We start from the raw sequence: 24,472 nt of genomic DNA on the forward strand, positions 1-24,472 counted from the left end.
CTGATTGTGAGAGTGGAGGTCCCAAACGATGTTCCTCCTCACTTCTCGCCCGCAGTGTGGAGGACATTCAATGGTGTGGTGATCATGTGAGCGCTAGGGGTCCCAGCGGTGGGGCCCCCAGCGAACAGACAATGAATTGTTGAATCTGGCACAGCAGCTTTAACTAATCTAACTGTAAAGAACCGTTTCCTATATTGATGTCTGAATCGTCTTTCCTCCACACGTAAAGAATGTGCCTCTAATCCTTTCTAAAGTTCCAGTGCCAGTTTTCTAGTGCAAATGCATTGAGAAATATGGTTAAATACCATACTTGTAAAGCCCCTGTGCAACTTTTTCTACTCTGTGCTACACATTTCTCCAAGTTTTCTGATACATTTCTGCTGAAATGGTGCCTCAGTATTAGCAAATCTTCCTCATTATGTAAGCACCCCATATTGGAAAGAGAAGAAGCTGTATTACGGCAGGTAACATGTTTTACTTGTTAAACTCTAACCATATGACTAATGACAAAAATGAAAAGTATTAATGTGGTCAGAAAATTTTCCCAGACAATTGTGTAATTTGTTCATAAATGAGACATACAATTTTTTCAGGACACGTACACCATTTTATGGAGTGCAACATATTGGTCCATGTGGCAAAGTATGTTTAGATGCAATACCAACCGTTTGTGTAGTCTTACCTCTACATAGGCAGACAAGGTCATGTAGATCTTCTCTCTGTATGGAGTGACACGGTTCAGCAGTAGGGAGTTGTGCATAGAACTATCCCATGCCACTTCAAAGTGATAGAAAGTCCTGTCATGAGAGGAAATGATTAAATCCTTGGTGCACACATATGTGGATAGATCTTATACACACACACACACACACACAAACACACACACACGGACACAGAACGTTACAGAAACATACATTACAGAAACATACATTACACTAAAGACTCTATTTACCAATCTGAATGTGTTCCTTAGGCCTCATGCACACGACCGTAGCCATGTGCACGGCCGTGATTTTCGGGTCGGCCAGCAGCGGAGTGACACCCGCGGGCCGCCCGCAAATCGCAGGCCGTGCGCATGGCCACGTCCATTATTTCCTATGAGCCTGGACCGGAGCCAGGCTCCTGGGCCATGCACGGACCGTGAAAAACACGGTCGTGTGCATGGGCCCATAGGAATGAATGGGTCCGTAATTCTGGATTGTCGGGGGAATTGCGGCCGCAAAAACACGGTCGTGTGCATGGGCCCATAGGAATGAATGGGTCCGCAATTCTGGATTGTCGGCGGAATTGCGGCCGCAAAAGCACGTTCATGTGCATGGGGCCTTTAGGTTAGAGACACAGCTTTTGGAGGTGCTAAGATATAGTGTCCCACATTGTATCATGGTTGCAAATTTTTGGACCATGAAAACAATGCCTCTAATACTCATTCCCTCCATGTAATAATATATGTTATTTGGAACTGTCCTTATATATTTTTACAAGCAACCGAGGGTCTACACATATTGGGGCAATTCTCGGCAGTATTGCTGAAGGTGGGATCAGACATTTATAAAAACGAAAACACTACAGTAATGTGTATAATAACATATCTACTAACAGTAAATAGAGTCTGGAGCAGGATACTGCTATATGTATACCACAACAGTAAACCAGAGAATATACTGACAAAGAGTTTTATCCATGCATAGCAATACACAAACATAAAGCAGTCTACGTGGAAATTGGTCAAAGTAAATGTACAGTATATATAATAGCTGAACACTGGGATAAGGCAGAGTACCTGTAATAATCTCCTTGAGCAACAATCATTATAACAATCAAGTATTGCATCCGACTATAGAGCGATTGTGTTTCATTAAGGTGCGGTGTTTACATTTATATCTGCATTTTATGTTGTTTTTTTACTTATATAAGGGCATTTTCACACGGCCACAATACAGGGGCATTTTAGCATCCATACTACAGCCACAATATCTAGACCTCCCACGGTTCTACTGAACTGGATGGTGATCCAAGTTTGTTTCAATTAAACCACGAGAAGTCCAGGTATTGTGGCTGTAATACAGAAGTTAAAATGCCTCCGAATTACGGCCTTCTGAATGCGGCCTAAGGCAAGTTTTGGGATTTTTGCATGATGTGAGTCCTAAGTAGTCCACAGCTGGTCATTTGTGCAGCGAGATGTCTCATGACATTTATGGTCATGGATTTATATCAATGCCCTCAGATTGTATAATTACAAATAAGTTTTCCGTGTGGTACAGAATCTTATGGTTCTCAGAATTTATATTAAAATATATATTTATTGACTTGTGTTTAATGAGACACCAAGTACCTGGGACCACGCTTCTATGCCATGTTTTGAGACCAAAGATGTCAGTATGCCTTTTTTAGTGGTTTCCGAATGTACTGTATGCATGACAGGACTATTCAAAAAAAATTGTGGGACCAACATAAGTATCCATCTGATGTGCACATCTAATGCTTATTTGATACGTTACAGCACACTCTTTCACATTATGTTTTTTTTCTATCCTTTAGAAAATGTTTTCCAAAGTGAGTCAAGTCAAGTTTTTGTGGACTACTTAATGGATACTTTTTATTTTTTTTACATGTAGGGCTTTATTCTATTGTGTACACTAACTAAACATATACGCACATTTACACATGTACACATTTTTTTTATATATTGGACGTCAATGTGATGACATACAGATGTAGCTGTCTTTATCTTGGCATTAAATACACAGAGGCAAGATCCTTTATCTTGACTTTTTCAATGACTTTTCAATGGCTTTTGATGTGTGATATCACACTGCAGCAAGTTAGCAGAGTCAAGATAAAGATGGCTACACAGATGTTTGCATATACTTTTTTGGTATAATTTTTTTTTTTACATTAGATAAAACAAGTCAGTATGTCCGAACTGTAAGGACATGCCCACACGTGGCGGATTTCCTCCGCAACTGTCCGCATCAATGGCGCACAGAATCTGCGTTGCAGATTCTGCGGCGGATCTCCCCAAAATGTGCAGTAAATTGATGCGGACTAGCTGCTGCGGACTGCGGTAAAAGTGCTTCCCTTCTTTATATCAGTGCAGGATAGAGAGAAGGGACAGCACTTTCCCTAGTGAAAGTAAACGAATTTCATACTTACCGGCCGTTGTCTTGGTGACGCGTCCCTCTTTCGGCATCCAGCCCGACCTCCCTGGATGACGCGGCAGTCCATGTGACCGCTGCAGCCTGTGATTGGCTGCATCCGTCACTTAGACTGAAACGTCATCCTGGGAAGCCGGACTGGAGACAGAAGCAGGGAGTTCTCGGTAAGTATGAACTTCTATTTTTTTTTACAGGTTGCTGTATATTGGTATCGGTAGTCACTGTCCAGGGTGCAGAAACAGTTACTGCCGATCGCTTAACTCTTTCAGCACCCTGGACAGTGACTATTTACTGACGTCTCCTAGCAACGCTCCCGTAATTACGGGAGCCCCATTGACTTCCTCAGTCTGGCTGTAGACCTAGAAATACATAGGTCCAGCCAGAATGAAGAAATGTCATGTCAAAAAAGCAAGACGCATCCGCAGCACATATAACATTTTCATGACAGCTGCGGACTTCATTGCGGAATTTAGAATCTCCATTGAAGACAATGGAGAAATTCCGCCGTGAGTCCGCAACCAGTCCGCCACAACTCCGCAACAGCCATTGCATGCTGCGGACACCAAATTCCGCACCGCAGCCTATGCTCCGCAGCGAAATTTTACTCATCGTCTAAACGAACACTGCTAAATAAAAGTGGAAGTCAATGGAGAAACGGCTCCGCTGCGGATTAACGCTGCGGAGTGTCCGCTGCGGAATTCAAGAGGAAATCCGCCACGTCTGGCCATGCCCTAAGAAATAAACTATTCATTCTCAATTACTATATTTTTCAAACTATAAGGCCAGGTTCCCACATAGCGTAAATGTTGTAGAATTCTGTGCGGAAAATCTGCAGCATTTACAGCAGCAGCAAAGTGGATGAGATTAAGAAAATCTCATGCCCACGCTGCGGAAAGAACCTGCAGTGTAAACGTTAATAAATTGACCTGCGGTGCGGCCTCCTGGGATGGCGTTGCATACCATGTGACCGCTGCAGCCAATCACAGGCTGCAGCGTCACATGGCTGTTCAAACTTTTTTTGTTGTTTATGTGATTCATATATGTGGGGATAGTGACTGCCTCCATTTCTTGATCTTGCACTCCTCCCATTCTGCCCTGGGTGATTTTAATTAGTTTAACGCTGGTTCCTATCATCCCCAAGTATATGTAGGCTTTGTCCCATTTCTGGGTGTATGTGCAGCGTAGGTCCCACCTCATAGAGGTCGCCTTGTCGTGGCAGGTGGGCTCACACAATTTGATCAAAATTTGCGCTAAGAACCTCTCTATTGTATGTAGATTTAGCAGTAATGCATATTTATTTATATTTAGTGGCTTAGGTGGCATTAGGGTATGTGCACACGGTAGCAGGCTTTTACGTCTGAAAAGACAGACTGTTTTCAGGAGAAAACAGCTGACTCGTTTCAGACGTAAATGCTCCTCCTCGCATTTTGCGAGGCTTCTCTGACAGCCGTAAATTTTGAGCTGTGCTTCATTGAGTTCAATGAAGAACGGCTCAAATTACGTCTGAAAGAAGTGTCCTGCACTTCTTTTGACGAGGCTGTATTTTTACGCGTCGTCGTTTGACAGCTGTCAAACGACGACGCGTAAATGACAGGTCGTCTGCACAGTACGTCGGCAAACCCATTCAAATGAATGGGCAGATGTTTGCTGACGTATTGTAGCCCTATTTTCAGACGTAAAACGAGGCATAATATGCCTCGTTTACGACTGAAAATAGGTCGTGTGAACCCAGCCTTAGTGTTCGCAGAGTGCTGTTGCCATTTTCTTGTGTACATGGCCTGCAACGTCATCCAGGAAGGCTGGACTACACGCACAGAAGAGGAGGGGGTAAATATAGTTTTTTTTCTCCCCAGCGCTTTTTTCCGCAGCGGAAATTCAGTTAGAATTTTTTTCAGACGGAAGGTGCTGCGGGTTCCAGGTCGGATACGCTGCCAAGTTTTTATGCAGCATATCCGACCCATGGGAAACCGGCCTTAAGCATACTTTTTAGAAAGAGAAAAATCTTACTAAAAAGAGTCGGAGTCAGAGGAACCAGGCAGCGAAAGCCCCACTATCTGTTTCTGTAACAATAGGGCAGATTGCTCATGAGATGCTCTGCCTGATCATAGAGAGAACTGTGCAGCTGTTCATAGCTGTGCAGTCCTCTATGTCTCTGCCCAGCACTGAGATGTTTAACCACCAGACTACCAGGTATAACCCCATTTCTATCCTTCACAACCAAGGAAGGGTCGTTACCCTACACCTTGCATGTTAACCTAGATCACCAGGGGATCAAATATTAGCACCCCTCTTTTACCCTAGCCCACCAAGGAAGGGGACATTATTCTAGACTACAAGGGAATCAAATATTAACCTCTTCACTAACCTTGACCACCAAATCTGCTGAAATTAACCTCTCAACTACCTTAAACCACCTGAAAAGTCTCAAATAGTATGAAATATTTGTTTTCTATTTTCTAAATTTAGGTGCTAATAGTCGAATGTGTTTTAGAATCTAAGAGAAAATGTTTTTGTGTCAAATGTATGCAAATGTAGTCCATACATTTACAATGTATACGTTTTTTAATACAAATTTATTTTTGAAAGTGCTGTTCCGTAAAATGCTTATAAAGAAAAACATAGACTGCCTCTGAATGTATATCATTATACACTCATACAAGGAATACCCCACAGTGAGACACAAGAATCAGTTTTATATGAGTAAGGAAGGCAGATGGAAAGGAGAAGATGAAAAGGAAACTGATGGTGGAGAAGCAGGATTTTAGGATCTTGATTTTAGGATATAATGGCAAGGTGGAGTATAGAGTAACAGCGGATGGGTGAAGGTAACTGAAGCAAAAAGAAAGCTTGGAAACAATAAAAATAGAGGATGGGTGATAAGATCTAGGATAAGATGAAAGAGGGAGACCAAGGACATGAGATGAACTCAAGAGCTACTGGAAAAAGGGGGAAGGGAAAAGAAAATGGATTTATCAACTTGTAGTACAAAGAAAAGGCTCTAAATGACTTGGAGATCTAGAGTAATGGGCTGGCACAAGCATGGAGAAGGAAAGACAGGTCTCTTTATGTAAAACAGTTTTGACTGGGAATAGGATACAAATTAAACAGTAGGTAGAAGTAACCATATATGAAGGAGAGACAGACAGAGATACGAGGGCAGAATATCAGAAGTGAGTACCTGTTGCCCCCCACGGGTTGGCTGCTGAAGGTAGGAGCCCCAAATATACAGAGTGAGAGAGTGCAAGTGGCAGGGGCAATACAAAACAAAGTGGGGCAGGTAACCCAGACACATAGAAGCATAAATCAATGCAGTGCATGGAGGGAGAGGAATCAGGAGTTATCTGGATTCTTTGAATATATTTCCACTTTCAAAACAAATTCTACAAAATATCCTCCAGTCATACTAAATGTACACAATACAGACAACAAACATTCTTCAATCAGGTAAAAACTGTGTTTTTATTGTTACAATGATTCAAATCCTGTGCTTTCCTTCACACATATAGTTACAGTGCCTTGTGAAATAATTCACCCCCTTTGGTGTTTTCCCTGTTTTGTTGCATTACAACCTTGATTTAAAATGGATTTTTGAAGTTTTTTTTTTAGTTTAATACCATTTGAGTTACACAACATGTGTACTGCTTTGAAGGTGCAAAATATTTTTTGTCGTGACACAAAGAATCATTAAGACAAAAAGCAGAGATCTTTGATGTGCACAAGTATTCACCCCCTTAAAGTCAATATTTTGTGGAGCCACCTTTTGCTGCAGATGTATATCTCTTGGGGTATGTCTGTGTGTCACGTTGGGTTCGTGGACCCACAGGGCCGTACCGCCTTGGCGGTATGTCAGCTGGCCAACAGGGCGCAGGTCAGAGTCTATAGTTCTATAGGGTACCTGTGGCAGCTCGGACAGTAGCAAGGCAGGCTTGGCTGGGACTAGGCTGCAGGTAGACGTCAGGCGTTTAGTAGCAGGACAGGCATAGAATACAGCACAGCACGGCTCCAGCACAGCACGGCATTAGATAGCACGGGATACAGGAACAGGAACTGGAACAGAAACACACTAGGAGACCATCGCATAGACAAACTTAGGGTACGACAACAATGCTCAGGCATAGAAGCAAGGGGCTGAACCCCTCTTATAGTCCAGGGACTCATGGGTTCATAGTTAATCAAAGTCCAGTGCGCGCCGCCCCTTTAAGAGTGGGCACAAGCGTGCGCGCGCACCCTACAAGATCTGGCTGAGGTGAGTGGAAGCGAGCGCTGGCGTCTCCTGAGGAGGAGACTGGGGCCAACGCTCGCTGACTCGTGGCTGCGGCTGTCAAGAGGAGAGTGGAGCTGACGCCCACAGCCACAGACATGACAGTATCCCCCCTCTTACGCCCCCTCTTCTTGGGACCAGAGTAAGAGAGAAACTTCTTCAGAAGAGTAGGAGCATTTAGGTTCTCCTCTGGCTCCCAGGACCTCTCTTCAGGACCAAACCCCCTCCAATCCACCAAATAAAAAGTATTTCCTCTCACCTTCTTAGTGTCCAAGATCTCCTTAATCTCAAAGGTGTCTGAAGGACCGCTGGAGGCAACCGCAGGGCTAGGAGTCTTGGTATAGCGGTTCAGAACCACCGACTTCAGGAGGGAGACATGGAAGGAGTTGGGGATCTTGAGGGTAGGAGGCAACCGAAGCTTGTAGGCGACAGGGTTGATCTGCTGTAGGGTCCGAGGAACATGGGAGCAAACTTGCATAATGGCACCCTTAGTCGGATATTCCTTAAAGACAGCCAAACCCTCGTGCCAGGGAGAAATTGAAGAGGTTCGCTTCTCCTTGTGTCCGCCTTCCGGTTTATGCGGTCGACTGCCAGTAGGATGGAGAATCGAGTCTGCTGCCAGATCTGCAGGAAGTCTCTAAAAGCGGAGTCAGCTGCTGGTACCTCGGAAGTATCGGGCACCGGGAGAGGAATTCATGGGTATTGGCCGTAGACAATGAAGTACGGTGTATTTCTTGTGAACTCGCTGGTGTGATTATTATATGAGAACTGCACCCAGTCATCATGCAGCTTGGAGGTGAAGTGGCGTAGGTAGTTCTCCAAAATCTGATTGATCCTCTCGACTTGACCATTGGACTGAGGATGGTAGGCTGAGGAAAAATCCAACTTCACACCGAGGAGTCCGCAGAGGGCTCTCCAGAACTTCGAGGTGAACTGAACCCCCCCATCAGACACAATATGCTGCGGCAAGCCGTGCAGGCGGAATATGTGTTGGATGAATAGCTTGGCCAGCTGAGGAGCAGAAGGAAGACCGGTCAGTGGAACGAAGTGGGCCATCTTAGAAAATCGATCCACCACCCAGACAGTACTGCATCCTGGAGATAGAGGCAGGTCCGTAATAAAGTCCATAGCTATATGCTGCCAGGGAGCATTTGGCACAGGCAATGGCTGGAGCAGACCAGCAGGTCTGCAGTGAGCGACCTTGTTGGCTGCACATACTGAACGGGAAGAAACAAAGTTCATAATGTCCTTGGGCAGCGTGGGCCACCAGAAATAATGAGCAATCAGATCTCGGGTCTTACGGACCCCCGCGTGACCTGCTAGTCTAAAGGAGTGTCCCCAGCAGAGGATTCTTCCATGATCAGCTAGGCGCACAAAAGTCCTCCCTGGAGGAATGTCCCCAACTTGCAGGGGATTGACGGAGACAATGCAAGATGGATCAATAATGTTCTGTGGAATTTCCATGGTGTCATCAGTCTCGAAAGACCTGGGAAAGGAATCGGCCATTACATTCTTGTCGGCCGGGTGATAATGGAGCTCAAACTGGAACCTGGTAAAGAACAGTAACCACCTGACCTGATGAGGGTTTAGCCGTTGGGCCGTCTGGAGGTAGGTGAGGTTCTTATGGCCCGTAAAAATTAGGATGGGATGAGCTGCGCCCTCCAGTAGATGTCTCCACTCCTCCAGAGCCAATTTGATGGCCAGTAACTCCCAATCCCCAATTGAGTAGTTGCATCTGCAGAAGAGAAGAGCTTAGAAAAATATCCACATACCATTGACTTGCCCAAGCAGCCTCTCTAAAACAGGAGTGCACCAGCACCGACAGAGGATACGTCCACCTCCAACAAGAATTGTAGAGAGACGTCTGGATGATGGAAGATAGAGGCTGACGTGAAGGCACTCTTCAGGCTATTGAATGCGGACTCTGCCTCAGGAGTCCACACCTTGGCGTTTATGCCCTTCTTAGTGAGGTTAGAGATAGGAGAAATCAGTGAGGAGAAGTTTGGAATAAACTGTCTGTAGAAATTGGCGAATCCCAGAAAGCGCTGTATGGCCCTCAAGCCTTGAGGGCGTGGCCATTCCAGGACAGATTTTACCTTTTCAGGATCCATCTCGAGACCTCGATTCGAGATGATGTAGCCCAGGAAGGGTAGAGCATCTTTCTCAAACACGCACTTCTCCAACTTGGCGTATAGACAATTTTCCCTTAACCGCAGCAAAACTTGACGGACATGTCTCTGATGCGTCATAGGATCTGGAGAACAAATCAAGATATTTTATCAAGGTAGACTACTACACAAACATAGAGGAGGTCACGGAAAATGTAATTAACAAGCTCCTGGAAGACGACGGGAGCATTACATAGGCCGAAGGGCATTACTAGATATTCATAGTGCCCATCACGGGTGTTAAATGCAGTCTTCCATTCGTCACCCGGGCGAATCCGGATTAGGTTGTAAGCCCCCCGCAGGTCTAGTTTGGAAAAAATCTTGGCACCACGTATACGATCAAACAGTTCCGAGATCAGTGGCAACGGATATTTATTTTTCACCGTGATCTGGTTGAAAGCTTGGTAGTCAATACAAGGACGAAGAGAACCATCCTTCTTCTTGACGAAGATGAACGCGGCTCCTGCCGGGGATGAAGTCTTCCGTATGAAGCCCCTCTCCAAATTCTCTTTCACATAGGTGAACATGGACAACGTCTCTGGCAAGGAGAGAGGATATACCCTACCACGGGGAAGGGATGCACCAGGAATCAGCTAGATCGGGCAGTCATACGCCCAGTGAGGAGGCAATGTCTCCGTCTCCCTCTTACTGAAAACGTCCGAAAATGCAGCATAATGACCCGGCAATCCTGCCAATGACCGAGGCAATGAAGGCTGAGCCGAACGAATCTGCACCAGGCATCGGCCTTGACACTCAGGACCCCACTGGAGTACCTCTCCAGAATTCCAGTCCAGGACTGGGGCATGTAGACGGAACCAAGGCAGGCCCAGCAACACAGGGTTAACAGCTTTGGATAGGACATAGAATGACAGAAGTTCGGAGTGAAGAGCACCCACTTGGAGCCTCAGCGGCTTGGTCACAGCTATAACTAGGTCTGGCAGGGGTAGACATTTACAGATGCAACCGTCAACGGCCTCTCCAGCAGGGGGCGAGGGGTAATTGAAGAACATCCACCAGGTCTCTACGGATTAAATTAGCAGCGGATCCAGAGTCCAGATACGCAGAGACCTGATGTGTTCTCTCGCCAGATACTTTGGTCATTGGTATGGACAATTTAGATGAAAGTCCTTTCTTACCCAAGGTTGTCGCTCCTAGCAACCCTAGGTTTTGAGATTTTTGTGGACACAAACGCACAAGATGGCCACCGAGGCCGCAATATAGACAGAGTCCAGATGTCTCTCCTGGGTGGATAGCTTACATTGTTCCATCATCACAGACTCCTTAGGAGGATAGACATCTGAGGACAACAGGGGTTGCTGCAAAGTAGGGATCAGACTAGGAAGGCCTCCCTCCCGACGAACCTCTTGGAGGCGTTCTCGGATCCGCATATCAATCCGGGCGGACAGAAGGATGTCATCCAGGGTAGATCTCGAGTGGCAAGTTCGTCCTTAATTTTAGGAGACAATCCATGCCAGAATGCAGCTACCAGGGCCTCATTGTTCCATAACACTTCTCCTGCCAGGGTGTGGAAGTGGATGGCGTACTCACTCACAGAGGTGTCTTCTTGGCGTAGGTTAATTAAGGAAGCCGCTGCAGATGAAACCCGTCCAGGCTCCTCAAACACCGTGCGAAAAGTCCAGAGGAAGCCCTGGAAGTCACGGGTCTCTGTTCCTTGTCTCTCACAGATAGGATTCACCCATGCAAGGGCCTTGCCAGTGAGGAGAGAGACGATGAAAGCGACCCTTGCGCCGTCAGACGAAAATGTCCTAGCATACAGGCTTAAGTGGATCTGGCACTGGTTCAAAAATCCACGACAGGTACCTGCGTCTCTTTCATACCGGTCAGGAAGTGGCAAAGAAAAACGTGGGTCAACACTGCCAGGAGGTGTAGTCTGAGGACCAACACTGCCAGGAGGTGTAGTAGGAGGAACGGCAGCTTGTGCCTCCTGCCGACGTGCGAGAATGTTCAACGCCTGGAGGAGTTGGTCCTGTCGAGACCGGAGGTCTAGCATATCCGTCCGCATCTCCTGTGACGTCATCATGGTCTAGAATCAACCAGCGGGGTCCATGGCCTGAGTGTACTGTCACGTTGGGTTCGTGGACCCACAGGGCCGTACCGCCTTGGCGGTATGTCAGCTGGCCAACAGGGCGCAGGTCAGAGTCTATAGTTCTATAGGGTACCTGTGGCAGCTCGGACAGTAGCAAGGCAGGCTTGGCTGGGACTAGGCTGCAGGTAGACGTCAGGCGTGGAGTAGCAGGACAGGCGTAGAATACAGCACCGCACGGCTCCAGCACAGCACGGCACTAGATAGCATGAGATACAGGAACTGGAATAGAAACAGGAACACACTAGGAGACCGTCGCATAGACAAACTTAGGGTACGACAACAATGCTCAGGCATAGAAGCAAGAGGCTGAACCCCTCTTATAGTCCAGGGACTCATGTGTTCATAGTTCATCAAAGTCCGATGCGCGCGATGCCCCTTTAAGAGCGGGCACGAGCGTGCGCGCGTGCCCTACGGAATCCGGCTGAGATGAGTGGAAGTGAGCACTGGCGTCTCCTGAGGAGGAGACTGGGGCAAGCGCTTGCCGACTCGTTGCTGCGGCTGTCAAGGGGAGAGTGGAGCTGATGGCCCGCAGCCACGGACATGACACTGTGTTAGTTTAGCACATCTAGAGACTGGAATTTTTGCCCATTCTTTCAGACAAAATTGCTTCCACTCCTACAAGTTAGATGGTTGTGTTGGTGTACAGTAGTCCAAGTCATGACACAAATTCTCAATTGGTTTAGAGTCTGGACTTTGACTAGTCCATTCCATGACATGTACAGTGAAGGAAATAAGTATTTGATCCCTTGCTGATTTTGTAAGTTTGCCCACTGTCAAAGACATGAGCAGTCTAGAATTTTTAGGCTAGGTTAATTTTACCAGTGAGAGATAGATTATATAAAAAGAAAACCAAAAAATCACATAGTCAAAATTATATATATTTATTTGCATTGTGCACAGAGAAATAAGTATTTGATCCCCTACCAACCATTAAGAGTTCAGCCTCCTCCAGACCAGTTACACGCTCCAAATCAACTTGGTGCCTGCATTAAAGACAGCTGTCTTATATGGTCACCTGTATAAAAGACTCCTGTGCACAGACTCAATTAATCAGTCTGACTCTAACCTCTACAACATGGGCAAGACCAAAGAGCTTTCTAAGGATGTCAGGGACAAGATCATAGACCTGCACAAGGCTGGAATGGGCTACAAAACCATAAGTAAGATGCTGGGTGAGAAGGAGACAACTGTTGGTGCAATAGTAAGAAAATGGAAGGCATACAAAATGACTGTCAATCGACATCGATCTGGGGCTCCATGCAAAATCTCACCTCGTGGGGTATCCTTGATCCTGAGGAAGGTGAGAGCTCAGCCGAAAACTACACTGGGGAACTTGTTAATGATCTCAAGGCAGCTGGGACCACAGTCACCAAGAAAACCATTGGTAACACATTACGTTGTAATGGATTAAAATCCTGCAGTGCCCGCAAGGTCCCCCTGCTCAAGAAGGCACATGTACAGGCCTGTCTGAAGTTTGCAAATGAACATCTGGACATTCTGAGAGTGATTGGGAGAAGGTGCTGTGGTCAGATGAGACTAAAATTGAGCTCTTTGGCATTAACTCAACTCGCCGTGTTTGGAGGAAGAGAAATGCTGCCTATGACCCAAAGAACACCGTCCCCACTGTCAAGCATGGAGGTGGAAACATTATGTTTTGGGGGTGTTTCTCTGCTAAGGGCACAGGACTACTTCACTGCATCAATGGGAGAATGGATGGAGCCATGTACCGTCAAATCCTGAGTGACAACCTCCTTCCCTCCACCAGGACATTAAAAATGGCTCATGGCTGGGTCTTCCAGCATGACAATGACCCGAAACATACAGCCAAGGCAACAAAGGAGTGGCTCAAAAAGAAGCACATTAAGGTCATGGAGTGGCCTAGCCAGTCTCCAGACCTTAATCCCATCTAAAACTTATGGAGGGAGCTGAAGATCCGAGTTGCCAAACGACAGCCTCGAAATCTTAATGATTTACAGATGATCTGCAAAGAGGAGTGGGCCAAAATTCCATCTAACATGTGTGCAAACCTCATCATCAACTACAAAAAAACGTCTGACTGCTGTGCTTGCCAACAAGGGTTTTGCCACCAAGTATTAAGTCTTGTTTGCCAAAGGGATCAAATACTTATTTATCTGTGCACAATGCAAATAAATATATATAATTTTGACAATGTGATTTTCTGTTTTTTTTTTTATATAATCTATCTCTCACTGGTAAAATTAACTTAGCCTAAAAATTCTAGAATGTTCATGTCTTTGACAGTGGGCAAACTTACAAAATCAGCAAGGGATCAAATACTTATTTCCTTCACTGTAAATGTTTACACTTAAACCCCTGTAGTGTAGCTTTAGCAGTATGTTTAGGTTCATTGTAGTCATGGAAGGTGAACCTCCATCCAGTCTCAAATCTCTGACAGACTGAAACAGGTATTCCTCAAGAATTGCCCTCTATACTGCCATCCATATTTCCTTTAATCCTAACCAGTTTTCCCGCCCCTGCCGATGAAAATCATCCCCACAGCATGATGCTGCCACCACCATGCTTCACTGTGGGAATGGTGTTCTTAGGGTGATGGACTGGTGTTCTTGGAAGTGTTGGGTTGGCATCACACATAGCGTTTCCCATAATGGCCAAAAAGTTCTACTTTTGTCTTAGAGTGTGTTCACATCAGCGTCAGGGTTTCGTTCATGGGTTTTGTTCTGTCGGAGGAACCGATAAACGGAAATCCAAACGGAAACCAGAGCTTCTTGTTTGCATTACTATTGATTTCAATAGTAATGCTCACATTGCAATTGTTTTCCCTTTGTTTCCTTTCCACAAGGTGTTTTTTTTTTTTAAATAAAGCATACCTCCTTGCACATTTTTTTTTTTTCTTTTTAAAGTTGACATATTTATATCTTAATAAAAAAAAAATACATCCATGTGAAATCCAAAGCATACAGACATATGTCTCTGTACTACTCACAGGTTGTACGTTGCTGTAATATGGCTATTGTGAATCACCCTGGAAGCTGTCCATACACCTGGCAAATGCCTATGTGCTTAAGGCCATTTTACACGGGCCAATGATCTGGCAAACGAGCGTTCACGATCACTGCCCTGTGTAATCAGGACAGTGATCAGCCAATGAACGAGCATGCGCTCATTCACTGGCTGATCGGCTCTTTATGTTGGCAAAGCAATGGTCACATCGGCAGCTCATCTTCCCATGTAAAGAGGTAGATGTACGGCCGACATAATGCATATGCATGGGGACGAGTGATTGTAGTAAAGATCGTACATTCCCAGACATTAATGATCGTTGCTTCTTGTGAATGAAGCAAACTAGCGCCGATCGACATGCTGTATTATTTATAGGTATTCGTTTTTCTGGTCAAAATCTTGCTATATAAAAGCACCCTTAGGATGTGTTCACATCATATCGGGCTTCCGTCCATGGGTTTCGTTCGAACTTTCTGTCGGAGGAAGCTTTGAATGGAAAGCCAAATGGAAACCATAGCTTCCGTTTGCATTACCATCGGTTTTTTCACAGTAACGATAGCGTAGGACTACGCTATTGTTTCCGCAAAAAAAATTGGAAACCCTACGAAACGGCAAAACAAACGGAAACCAACTGCAACGGAAACATTAACATTAAAATCAATGGTAATGCAAACGGAAACTATGGTTTCCGTTTGCCTTTCCGTTTATCAGTTTCTATGATGGAAAGGTCGATGTGAACAGGCCCTTATCTGACTAGAGAACCTTTTCCCATGTGTTTGGGGAATCTGCCACTTGCGGTTTGGCAATCTCGAAACGTGTTTTCTTTTTTTTTTTAGCAAGGGTTTTGTTTTCTGTCCAGTCTTCTGTAAAGCCCCACACTGTGGAGTGTACAGTTTATGGTCGTTCTATGGACAGATACTTCCATTGCTGCAGATATTTGGAGTTCCTTCAGCGTTATTGTTGGTGTCTGTTGAATCTCTGATTAATGAGGGGAGATTTATTTATTGTTATAGTGCTGGGGGTAGCGTGGATATTTATTCTCGTGACCCTTGTATGTTGTTTTGAATGATATTTCAATAAATGATTTAAAGGAACAGTGTCATCACAAATTATTTTTTTATATGTTAAAGATGTTAGTGCTTTATTAAAAACGTTTATATTTATTTGTGTGTTTGTGTTTTACTTTTTCTTATTTTTACACTTTTTCTTCCCTATGGGTGCTGCCATTTTTTGTTCCATTTCTGTATGTGTCGATTAACGACACATACAGATATGGAATACGGCAGCCACAGTCCCATAGGGACTGCGAACGGCTCCCGTCCCATTCACTTCTGTGTACGGCGTCTGTGTGGGAACTGCGCATGCGCCGCTCCCACACAGTCCAATTTGAAATTGGCGCCGTCCGGCGCCATTTTCCTGTGGACCGGAAGTCGCGGCCGGACAGTAATATTACTACTTCCGGCCGCGGCTTCCGGACTTGTGCACTTGGACCAGCGGCAGCAGACGGAGCGGACGGGCCGGAGGGAGCCGCGGCGGCAGGAGCAGGTAAGAGATTTCAATGTATGTTCGTGTTTGTGTGTGTTTACTACTGTATGTAAACCTACTACACTGTGTGTTAGCTCAAAAAATGGCGACACACAGTGTAGGAGGTTACACCGTTCAAACCCCTCATTGATCCCGGCACTAGCCAGGATAAAGGAGGGGGGGATGCAGAGAGCTCACTAGAGCGAGGGCTTTTTACCCAATTTTGCAATGCTGCAATTTTGGGAATAGCTCCATCTAGTGACCAGAAATGGGAAATATTCTAAATTAGAATTAATTTATAATATTTCCTGACTCGTGAAAAAAATAAAAAAAATGTGAACAATGTTTAATCACCCACACACTAAATGTTTAATTTAAAAAAACAAACATGTTTTTCTGGCAACACATTCCCTTTAAGAAGGAAGAAAGAAAAAAAAACAGGGGAAGAAAATGCCCTCCTTGAACGGTCTGGGAGTTTTGGTGGGCAATCTTCTATTGTCAGGTTTGTAGTGCTGCCATTTTTTTTTTCTTTTTCATATTTTTATTTTTTGGGGAGAAATTGAAAAAACAAATATAGATATATCTCCAACATGGAGCATTGACAGCAGAAGTATACAAATAAAATAATAAGAACTAAAAATTGCAGGCATACATGACATTCACATATAGGTAATTCAAATAAGTATCTCACATATGGAAATGTTACCCATGCCATTTCCTATCAAAATTTCCTTGAAATGGAAATACAGGTTAAATATCGTGAAGATATCGTGCTCGCTCAACTGGAGAGAAAGTGAGAAACAGGGGGAGGGGCTGAGTGGACGGGGGCACCATCAATGAACAACGACCAACATTGCCACTGAAGATTGAATTTATTCGTGGTATGAGACTTAATAGCCCAGGCCATCTCCATCCGATGAGAAAACTTAACTTACTGTATCAGTTCCACCCTTGAGAAAATATCAGCACATTTCCCTTCATGGGCAATCATGAGCCGAGCTGCTAAAATAATATGACAAAGCACAATCCTGGCATAGTACGGAACATGGTGTATATTTATAAAGCATAAAGCCAAACCAGGGCTTAGATTTACATGGAAGATCAGAACTTGCGAGGCTAAATGAAAGGCTATTACCCATAATCTATGGACTAATCGACACTCCCACCAGGTGTGTAGATATGAACCTCTCTCCCCACACTTCCTCCAACACCTGTTCGAGGCGCAGGAGGACATTTTCGAGAGACGGGCAGGAGTAAGGTACCAATGAAAAATAAGCTTGTGTGACATCTTCCAGTGTACAGAACTTCTAGACACCTTTTTTTTAGTAAGGCCATTGCTTTGAACCAAGACTGGACTGATAATTCTAACGTAAGCTCTGTCTCCCATTTAATCAGGTATGATGGTTTAGTTGCAGGGATATAGGCAGTAAATCTATTATAAAACAAAGAGATACGTCTCATTTAGGGAGTCTATTCCTAAAGAATAGTTACGCCTGTCGGGAAACTAACGGACTAGAGGCATCTAGAGAGGACAACGCATGTCTTACACACAAGAATTTAAAGAAATCTGAACATCGGATGCTATAATTAGAGGATATATCTGTGAAAGAACGTTAGACAGTATTATGGAACAGACATCATATACTCTCAATTCCAGCTTCTTCCCATGTATCTACATCAATGTTATTAATAAGAGTACACAGTCATTGACAGAGGAGTGGTGTAAGTGGTATTTCCAGGCCAGAATGGAGACCCTCAACCCTAACAAGGGGACACGAGGCTTACAGATCGGAGGGGAAGAGATGGTCAAAGAAAAAATGAGGGGAGTCCCTAAAGCACACCGTTCTATATCTACCCATCTCTTTTCACACGACGATGACCACCAAGGTTTAATTTGATCAAGCGTTACGGACATAAAATATTTATAAATGTCCGGGACACCCATCCCCCCTGACTGCCATGGTCCAACCATGGTAGAAATACGAACACTGGGTCGCCTCCTGCTCCAAATAAAAGACGAAAGCACCTTCTGCAATCTGGGAAGATAAGAGGCCGGTGTAGTGGTGCCATATTCTTTCTATTTTGTTATAATGGATTTAATGGTGCTCCGTGGGATGTTCAAAATTTAGGATATTTTTTTATAACACATCGCTGATCTATACTTCTCCAAAACTTTTTCTGTGACCTGTTTGGAGAGCTTCTTGGTCTTCATGTTGCTTAGTGGTATTGCAAACTCTGGGGCCTATCAGAACAGGTGTATTCATACTGACGTCATGTGACAGATCATGTGATACTTTGATTGCACACAAAAGGATCTTATTCAACTAATTATATGACTTCTGTTGTTAATTGGTTTGACCAGACCTTATTTAGGGGTTTCATAACAACTTTCTTTTTTTCATTTCACTGAAACAATTTGGACTATTTTGTCAAGTCCATTACAGAAAATCAAACTTAAAATCTATTTTAATTCCAAGATGTTATGCAACAAAACTGGAAAAACACCAAGGAGGGAGGAGTATGGTAAATGGCAAAATTCTAGGTGATTGTTGCTTCTAGGTTGGAGTTACAGCTCCCATTGAACTCAATAATAAAGCAGTCCTCAGTATGCTCCCTCTAGTGGTGGCTGCAGGCAGCGAAAATATATCACATAATTCTGTTTATGCAGGGGATTTGGAGCTCTGTACCAGTTAAAATGGGCTTCAACCCCTATAAAGATATATTATGAAATTAACATGTTTTTGTAGGAGGACTTATTTATACTTTATTTAGAATCCATTCCTTGCTTTGGCTGAATGAAAATGCATTAGAACCTGCAATAAGCCGTCCAGTGTGAATTTATATGCAACAGTAGTATGCTACACTTTTTTGTATCCAATCCCAGTTTTGGCAATCCAACCCCCTCCCCAAAAAAAACAAAAAACATAACAAACAACCAAAAAAAAAAAAAATGCATCAATACTCTACTGTATGCTGTACTATGTATGGTATATTCACTTAGCAATACACAATGCTCCCTCAAACACCACTATAAACTGTAATATTAGGATTCTCTTTCTCCATGCTGCATGCATTAATGGGTAATATAAAATGTCGACCACTATCAGGAAATGACATGGATTGAAAGCCATGAAAAGGTTTAAGGACCAGACTGGTAAGGAGAAGTGGAGAACACTAAAGTCATGAGGGTGGTTAATAATATTAAAGGTCCAGTAAATACGTCTAAAAACTATTGAAGTAGAAAATATAAAACCTGAAATGGAAAGCAGAAAAGGAAAGAAGAACAAGACAGGTGGCAGAAAATGACAATATGTGGGGAAGAAGGCAGCTGGGTTGAGGAATGATAAAAAAATAAAATACCTAGGTGTGTCAGAGTCAAGAAACTGCCTGAAATACAAATAATGAGACGTTAGTGCCGGCATCAGGGGAACGGGAATCCTATCCCAACACATTCAATCAGAGGTCTGCATATCAGTTAATGGACAGGTGGTAGTAAATCGAGCTCTACTTGCAGTCATTGCCTGGAAGCAATTATCAACCTCAGTCATATAGGGCAGTGTCGTAGAGAGATTGGGAGTGCTAGCAGGGGGACTGTGAAAAACTAATAGAGAATTATGTGGGTTGGAAGGATATATGTGTTATAAGGAGATTTTAGTCACAAATGGTAAAAAATGTGACGGGTGTGAAAGGAGTTGGATGAATAACCTAGGCATTTGCGGATGGTATGTAAGAAAAAGTTAACACATATGGTGAAAAGAACTGTGAATGATAGAGGGTAGGCTGTGAAAAGGCATGAAATGACTGGGATTACTGGTGGAGGAGGTGGATCGTAGGAACAAGGGCAACTGGAAAGTACAAGGATGATGGTACGAGTCCTGAAACATTGGGGCTAGGGTTTAAGGACATGTGAAGAAGAAAGGAAAATCGGGTGAGGGTGTGGGGAAGCTCATGCTAAAGTTTATCTGTTTCATGCTTAATAAAGAGGTCAAAAGCAGAATAGGAGGCAAACAAAGCTTTGGAGCGGAACCTTTCTAGCATTTTCCACATATCCCAATAAAACTCCATATAGGCAGGCTATTATGTCCTCAATCCTATATACTTTCCCCACTAATATCCACATGAACACTCACCTGTCACCCCCTTCTGGGGGACGATAGCCTGCAGATAGGATGTTTAAGGACAAGATGTTGGGGTCAATAAGAGACTCGTCAGCCTCTGGTGTATTCCGGATCCTTCCTAAAGGGACAAGACTAGATTTTGGTACTGGACTAGACACATGTTCAGTAAGATGACATCACAGTGACATAAAAAATGACAAGTGACATGTGGAAAGGTGAACCTTCACTTTAATCATTCTATAATGAAAACGTATTCTCCATTCTAACTTTGTGTTTCACTTTCTCACCATTTTCAAGATCTGTGCTTGCGGTCATAAAATGGAAACATTCTTAATACATTCAGATGCTGAAAACAGTTCTGATAATGTCCTGTTCACACAGGTGCACGGCTTGATTAGTGTATCAGAGCCCTCTCTTATATTAAGCCTTGCACCTATATGAGCAGGTAAGTATAGACTTTCAGCCTCTGAATGTAAAAATAAATAATTCCATTCACTGACAACAAGTAGATATTTTGAAAATAGTAAGGAACAGAAACACAAAGTACATCAGAAATATTGAAGTTTTTAATACTTTCATACAGATAGTTTAAATATTTTTACATTTAACACGAGGATGATAAAGCAGATTCTTACCAACTACTAGTTCTCGAACCTCCAGCCATTTCAGCTCAGCTCCTGCTTCATGAACTAGGGTCAAGGAAATGCGTCTTTGGATGCCCTGTGTGGGATATATTATGGATCAGAAGATATTAAAACACAACTTTTGTAAGCCAAGGGGGCAAAAGACAGAGGGAGAGGTTACCTGGTGGAGAAGGAAGGTGCCATGACAGGGTAGACCAGCTCCATGATCTACTGCCACAGGTATATAGCTGTAACAAAGAACGCAAACCACACATGAGATGAATTACTGAGTATACCATAAGGAAACAGTTACAGTGAAATACTGAGGGGCAATTGCATCACTCCCTGATAAATAATAGTTTCAAAAAACGAATAATCAATCAAAACAGTTTATTAACTTACAATATAATGTTGCCAAAATATCATGCATTCATTTTGTTGAAATAACTAGCCACAGCCACTTGGCTCAACCACTCTACACTGTTAGGGGTAGGCAGCTGCCCACAACCACACCAACTTGGTCTACTATGATTGAGTGCAACAGCTCAGCTATATCATATACCACCACAGTGTATGGTATGAGAAATTAGTGGTAAAAATACACCACATTACTATGACATGTATAAGATAACTAGATAAAGATGGAGATAGATAGATAGATAGATAGATAGATAGATAGATAGATAGATAGATAGATAGATAGATAGATAGATAGATAGATGATAGATATGAGATGATAGATAGATAGATAGATAGATAGATAGATAGATAGATAGATAGATAGATAGATAGATAGATAGATAGATAGATAGATAGATAGATAGATAGATATGAGAGAGAGAGAGAGATAGTTTCCTTCCAAAAAAAAGTGGAGGGGCCACAACGCAAAGTTGTATCCAAAAGGGTGTATGAGCTCAAAATTGACAGGATACTTATCAAACTTGTAGGTTAGTATAATAACAAATTTTCAAGAAACTCTTAATTAAAGAGGCTCTGTCACCAAATTATAGGTGCCCTATCTCCTACATAATCTGATTGGCGCTGTAATGTACTGGTTTTTATTTTGAAAAACGATCATTTTTGAGCAAGTTATGAGCAATTTTAGCTTTATTCAAATTAGTTTCTTAATAGACAACTGGGCGTGTTTTTACTTTTGACCAATCAGTGACCAATTAGAGGCTGACCAATCAGTGACCAATCAGCGTCATACACTTCTCATTGTTCCAGCCCAGCTTCTTTCACTGCACAATCACACTGTAACAATGGGCTGTAACAATGAGAAGTGTATGACGCTGATTGGTCACTGATTGGTCAGCGTCATACACTCCTCTGTACAACGCCCAGTTGGTCAAAAGTAAAAACATGCCCAGTCGTCTATTAAGAAACTAATTAGCATAAATCTAAAATTTCTCATAACTTGCTCAAAAATGATCATTTTTCAAAATCAAAACCACTGCTGTGATCTACATTACAGCGCCAATCAGATTATGTAGGAGATAGGGCACTTATAATGTGGTGACAGAGCCTCTTTAAATTGTATGGGGACAATTATCTTAGTGCTACGTTTTGGCCAAAATCTGTGAACTGTCAACTATTGCCAAGATGTTTGAGCAGGAAGAAATACGTTTCTTTTCTACATTGAGTATGTAAATGATAGTTCTGGCCACTACTGCCTTTCACAAAACCCTAAAGAAAGTTTCGCGTTATGCAACTGTGTTGAAGGACGTAGTTACAAACTGAATACATTTCCCAGGAAACAGCACTTATTGTAGTATTAATCATCTATCAATTATTAGATACGCATTACTCACTCTCCATTTGCTTCAAGCTCACAGATTTGGAAGAACGCCATTAAGTCATACTTGCAATGGCATTGACCAGTACTGGGAACACGCTGTCTTGTTAACTTAGTGGCTGGAACTAGAGAAAAAAGTTAAGAAAAAACAGTAAAAAAATATGTAATATATATATATATATATATATATATATATATACATATACATATATATATATATATATATATATATATATATACATATACATATATATATATACACACACACATGTATATATTAAGGGGAAAAAATCTAATCTGTACATACCTCACTAATATCATAGGTTTGGTGTGTCAGGTTTTAAAGATGGGACAGAAATTCTTCTATCTGTTATAAATTGCCTTTATATTATATTTGTCGAAATCTCTAATTTGTACTTTATTGGAAAGTCTTTATACTTTGGAATGGCACATATGTATATATGTGACACAGGAATGTGCTGAGTCCACTAACTTTTCACTGTTATGGGATCATCAGTGCATTTACAGCAGGGATCAACAACCTTCGGCACTCAAAGCTGTTGTGAAACTACAATTCCCAGCATGCCCTGACAGACTTTGGCTTTCAATTTTGCATTGGGTCCCAGGAGCTTCAAATTATGCCTCTAGGGATAATGATGTCATGCTTGATGACTCCATGGAGTATTTCACATTCCTCTTCTAAGGTGTCCTCAGCAGCTGCTAGTTCGCGCAGGAGGACGGATATATCCGTCCTGTGATCGCGCGGGTACTGACAGCGTACCCATGCGATCAGCAGCAGGAGCACGGCTGTTATACACAGCCTGGCTCCTGCTGCAACTGCCGGAATCGAAGCGCGCTCCGATTTTGGCAGTTTAACCCATTAAATGCCGCTGTCAATAGTGACAGCGGCATTTAATGTGTTTGACAGAGGGAGGGAGCTCCCTCTGTCACCCGATCGGCGCCCCCGCAAACAAATCGCGTGTCGCCGTCGGGTTTCCATGACAGCCGGGGGTCTAACAAAGACCCCCAGGTCTGTCTTCAGCATCTGCCTGTTAGGCGATGCCGGAGGCATGACCTAACAGGTTGCCTGTCAGTTTTACACTGACAGGCAATAATGCTTCGGTATACTAAGTATACCAAAGCATTATATATGCGATCGGCACATCGCATAGTGCAGTCCCCTGATGGGACTTAAAAAAAAAAATGACAATCGGTTAAATAAAGTTTATGGAAAAAAAAATAAAAAATTACAGTCAAAGTCAAATAAAACTACTTTTTTGGCCCAAAAAGTGGTTTTATTTAGTAAAACTGTCAAAACAAATCACACATACACATATAGGGTATCCCCGCGATCGTAACAACTTGACCAATAAAATTAACACAGTAATTAAACCGCCGGATGAACGGCGTCCAAAGAAAACGCAAAAAACAACGGCAAAATTCTCTCTTTTCTCCCAATCCCCCCATAAAAAATAAAATAAAAGTTAATCTATAAGTCCTATGTACCCCAAAATAGTACTAATGAAAACTACACATTGTCCCGCAAAAATCAAGCCCACGTACGGCCACATCGACGGAAAAATAAAAACGTTACGGCTCTTGGAATGCGGCGATGCAAAAACAAGTAATTTTTTTCTAAAAGGGTTTTTATTGTGCAAACGTAGGAAAACATATAAAACCTTTACATATTTGGTATCCCCGTAATCGTGCCGACCCATGGAATAAAGTTAACATGTTAT

At 43.1% G+C, this 24,472-nt stretch overlaps 1 protein-coding gene across 13 annotated transcripts in view; it reads right to left on the minus strand.

The window, feature by feature from the left end:
• Positions 1-24,472, minus strand: part of KIF1A (kinesin family member 1A) — a 149,081-nt gene that overhangs the window by 17,894 nt on the left and 106,715 nt on the right. For 5 of the 13 annotated variants that reach the window (XM_075861350.1, XM_075861347.1, XM_075861346.1 and 2 more), the window contains 7 exons: positions 22,750-22,858; positions 21,120-21,186; positions 20,951-21,035; positions 20,328-20,433; positions 19,558-19,584; positions 6,334-6,357; positions 683-797 (listed from right to left, as the gene is read on the minus strand). In XM_075861350.1, coding sequence (XP_075717465.1) covers positions 683-797; positions 6,334-6,357; positions 19,558-19,584; positions 20,328-20,433; positions 20,951-21,035; positions 21,120-21,186; positions 22,750-22,858 — 533 coding nt within the window. The remainder of the gene's footprint in view (positions 1-682; positions 798-6,333; positions 6,358-19,557; positions 19,585-20,327; positions 20,434-20,950; positions 21,036-21,119; positions 21,187-22,749; positions 22,859-24,472) is intronic. The other 8 variants (XM_075861348.1, XM_075861351.1, XM_075861342.1 and 5 more) reach the window with 4 other exon arrangements.

Source organism: Rhinoderma darwinii, chromosome 4, assembly GCF_050947455.1.
Source record: "Rhinoderma darwinii isolate aRhiDar2 chromosome 4, aRhiDar2.hap1, whole genome shotgun sequence".
In the NCBI taxonomy this organism is placed as follows: Eukaryota; Metazoa; Chordata; class Amphibia; order Anura; family Rhinodermatidae; genus Rhinoderma; species Rhinoderma darwinii.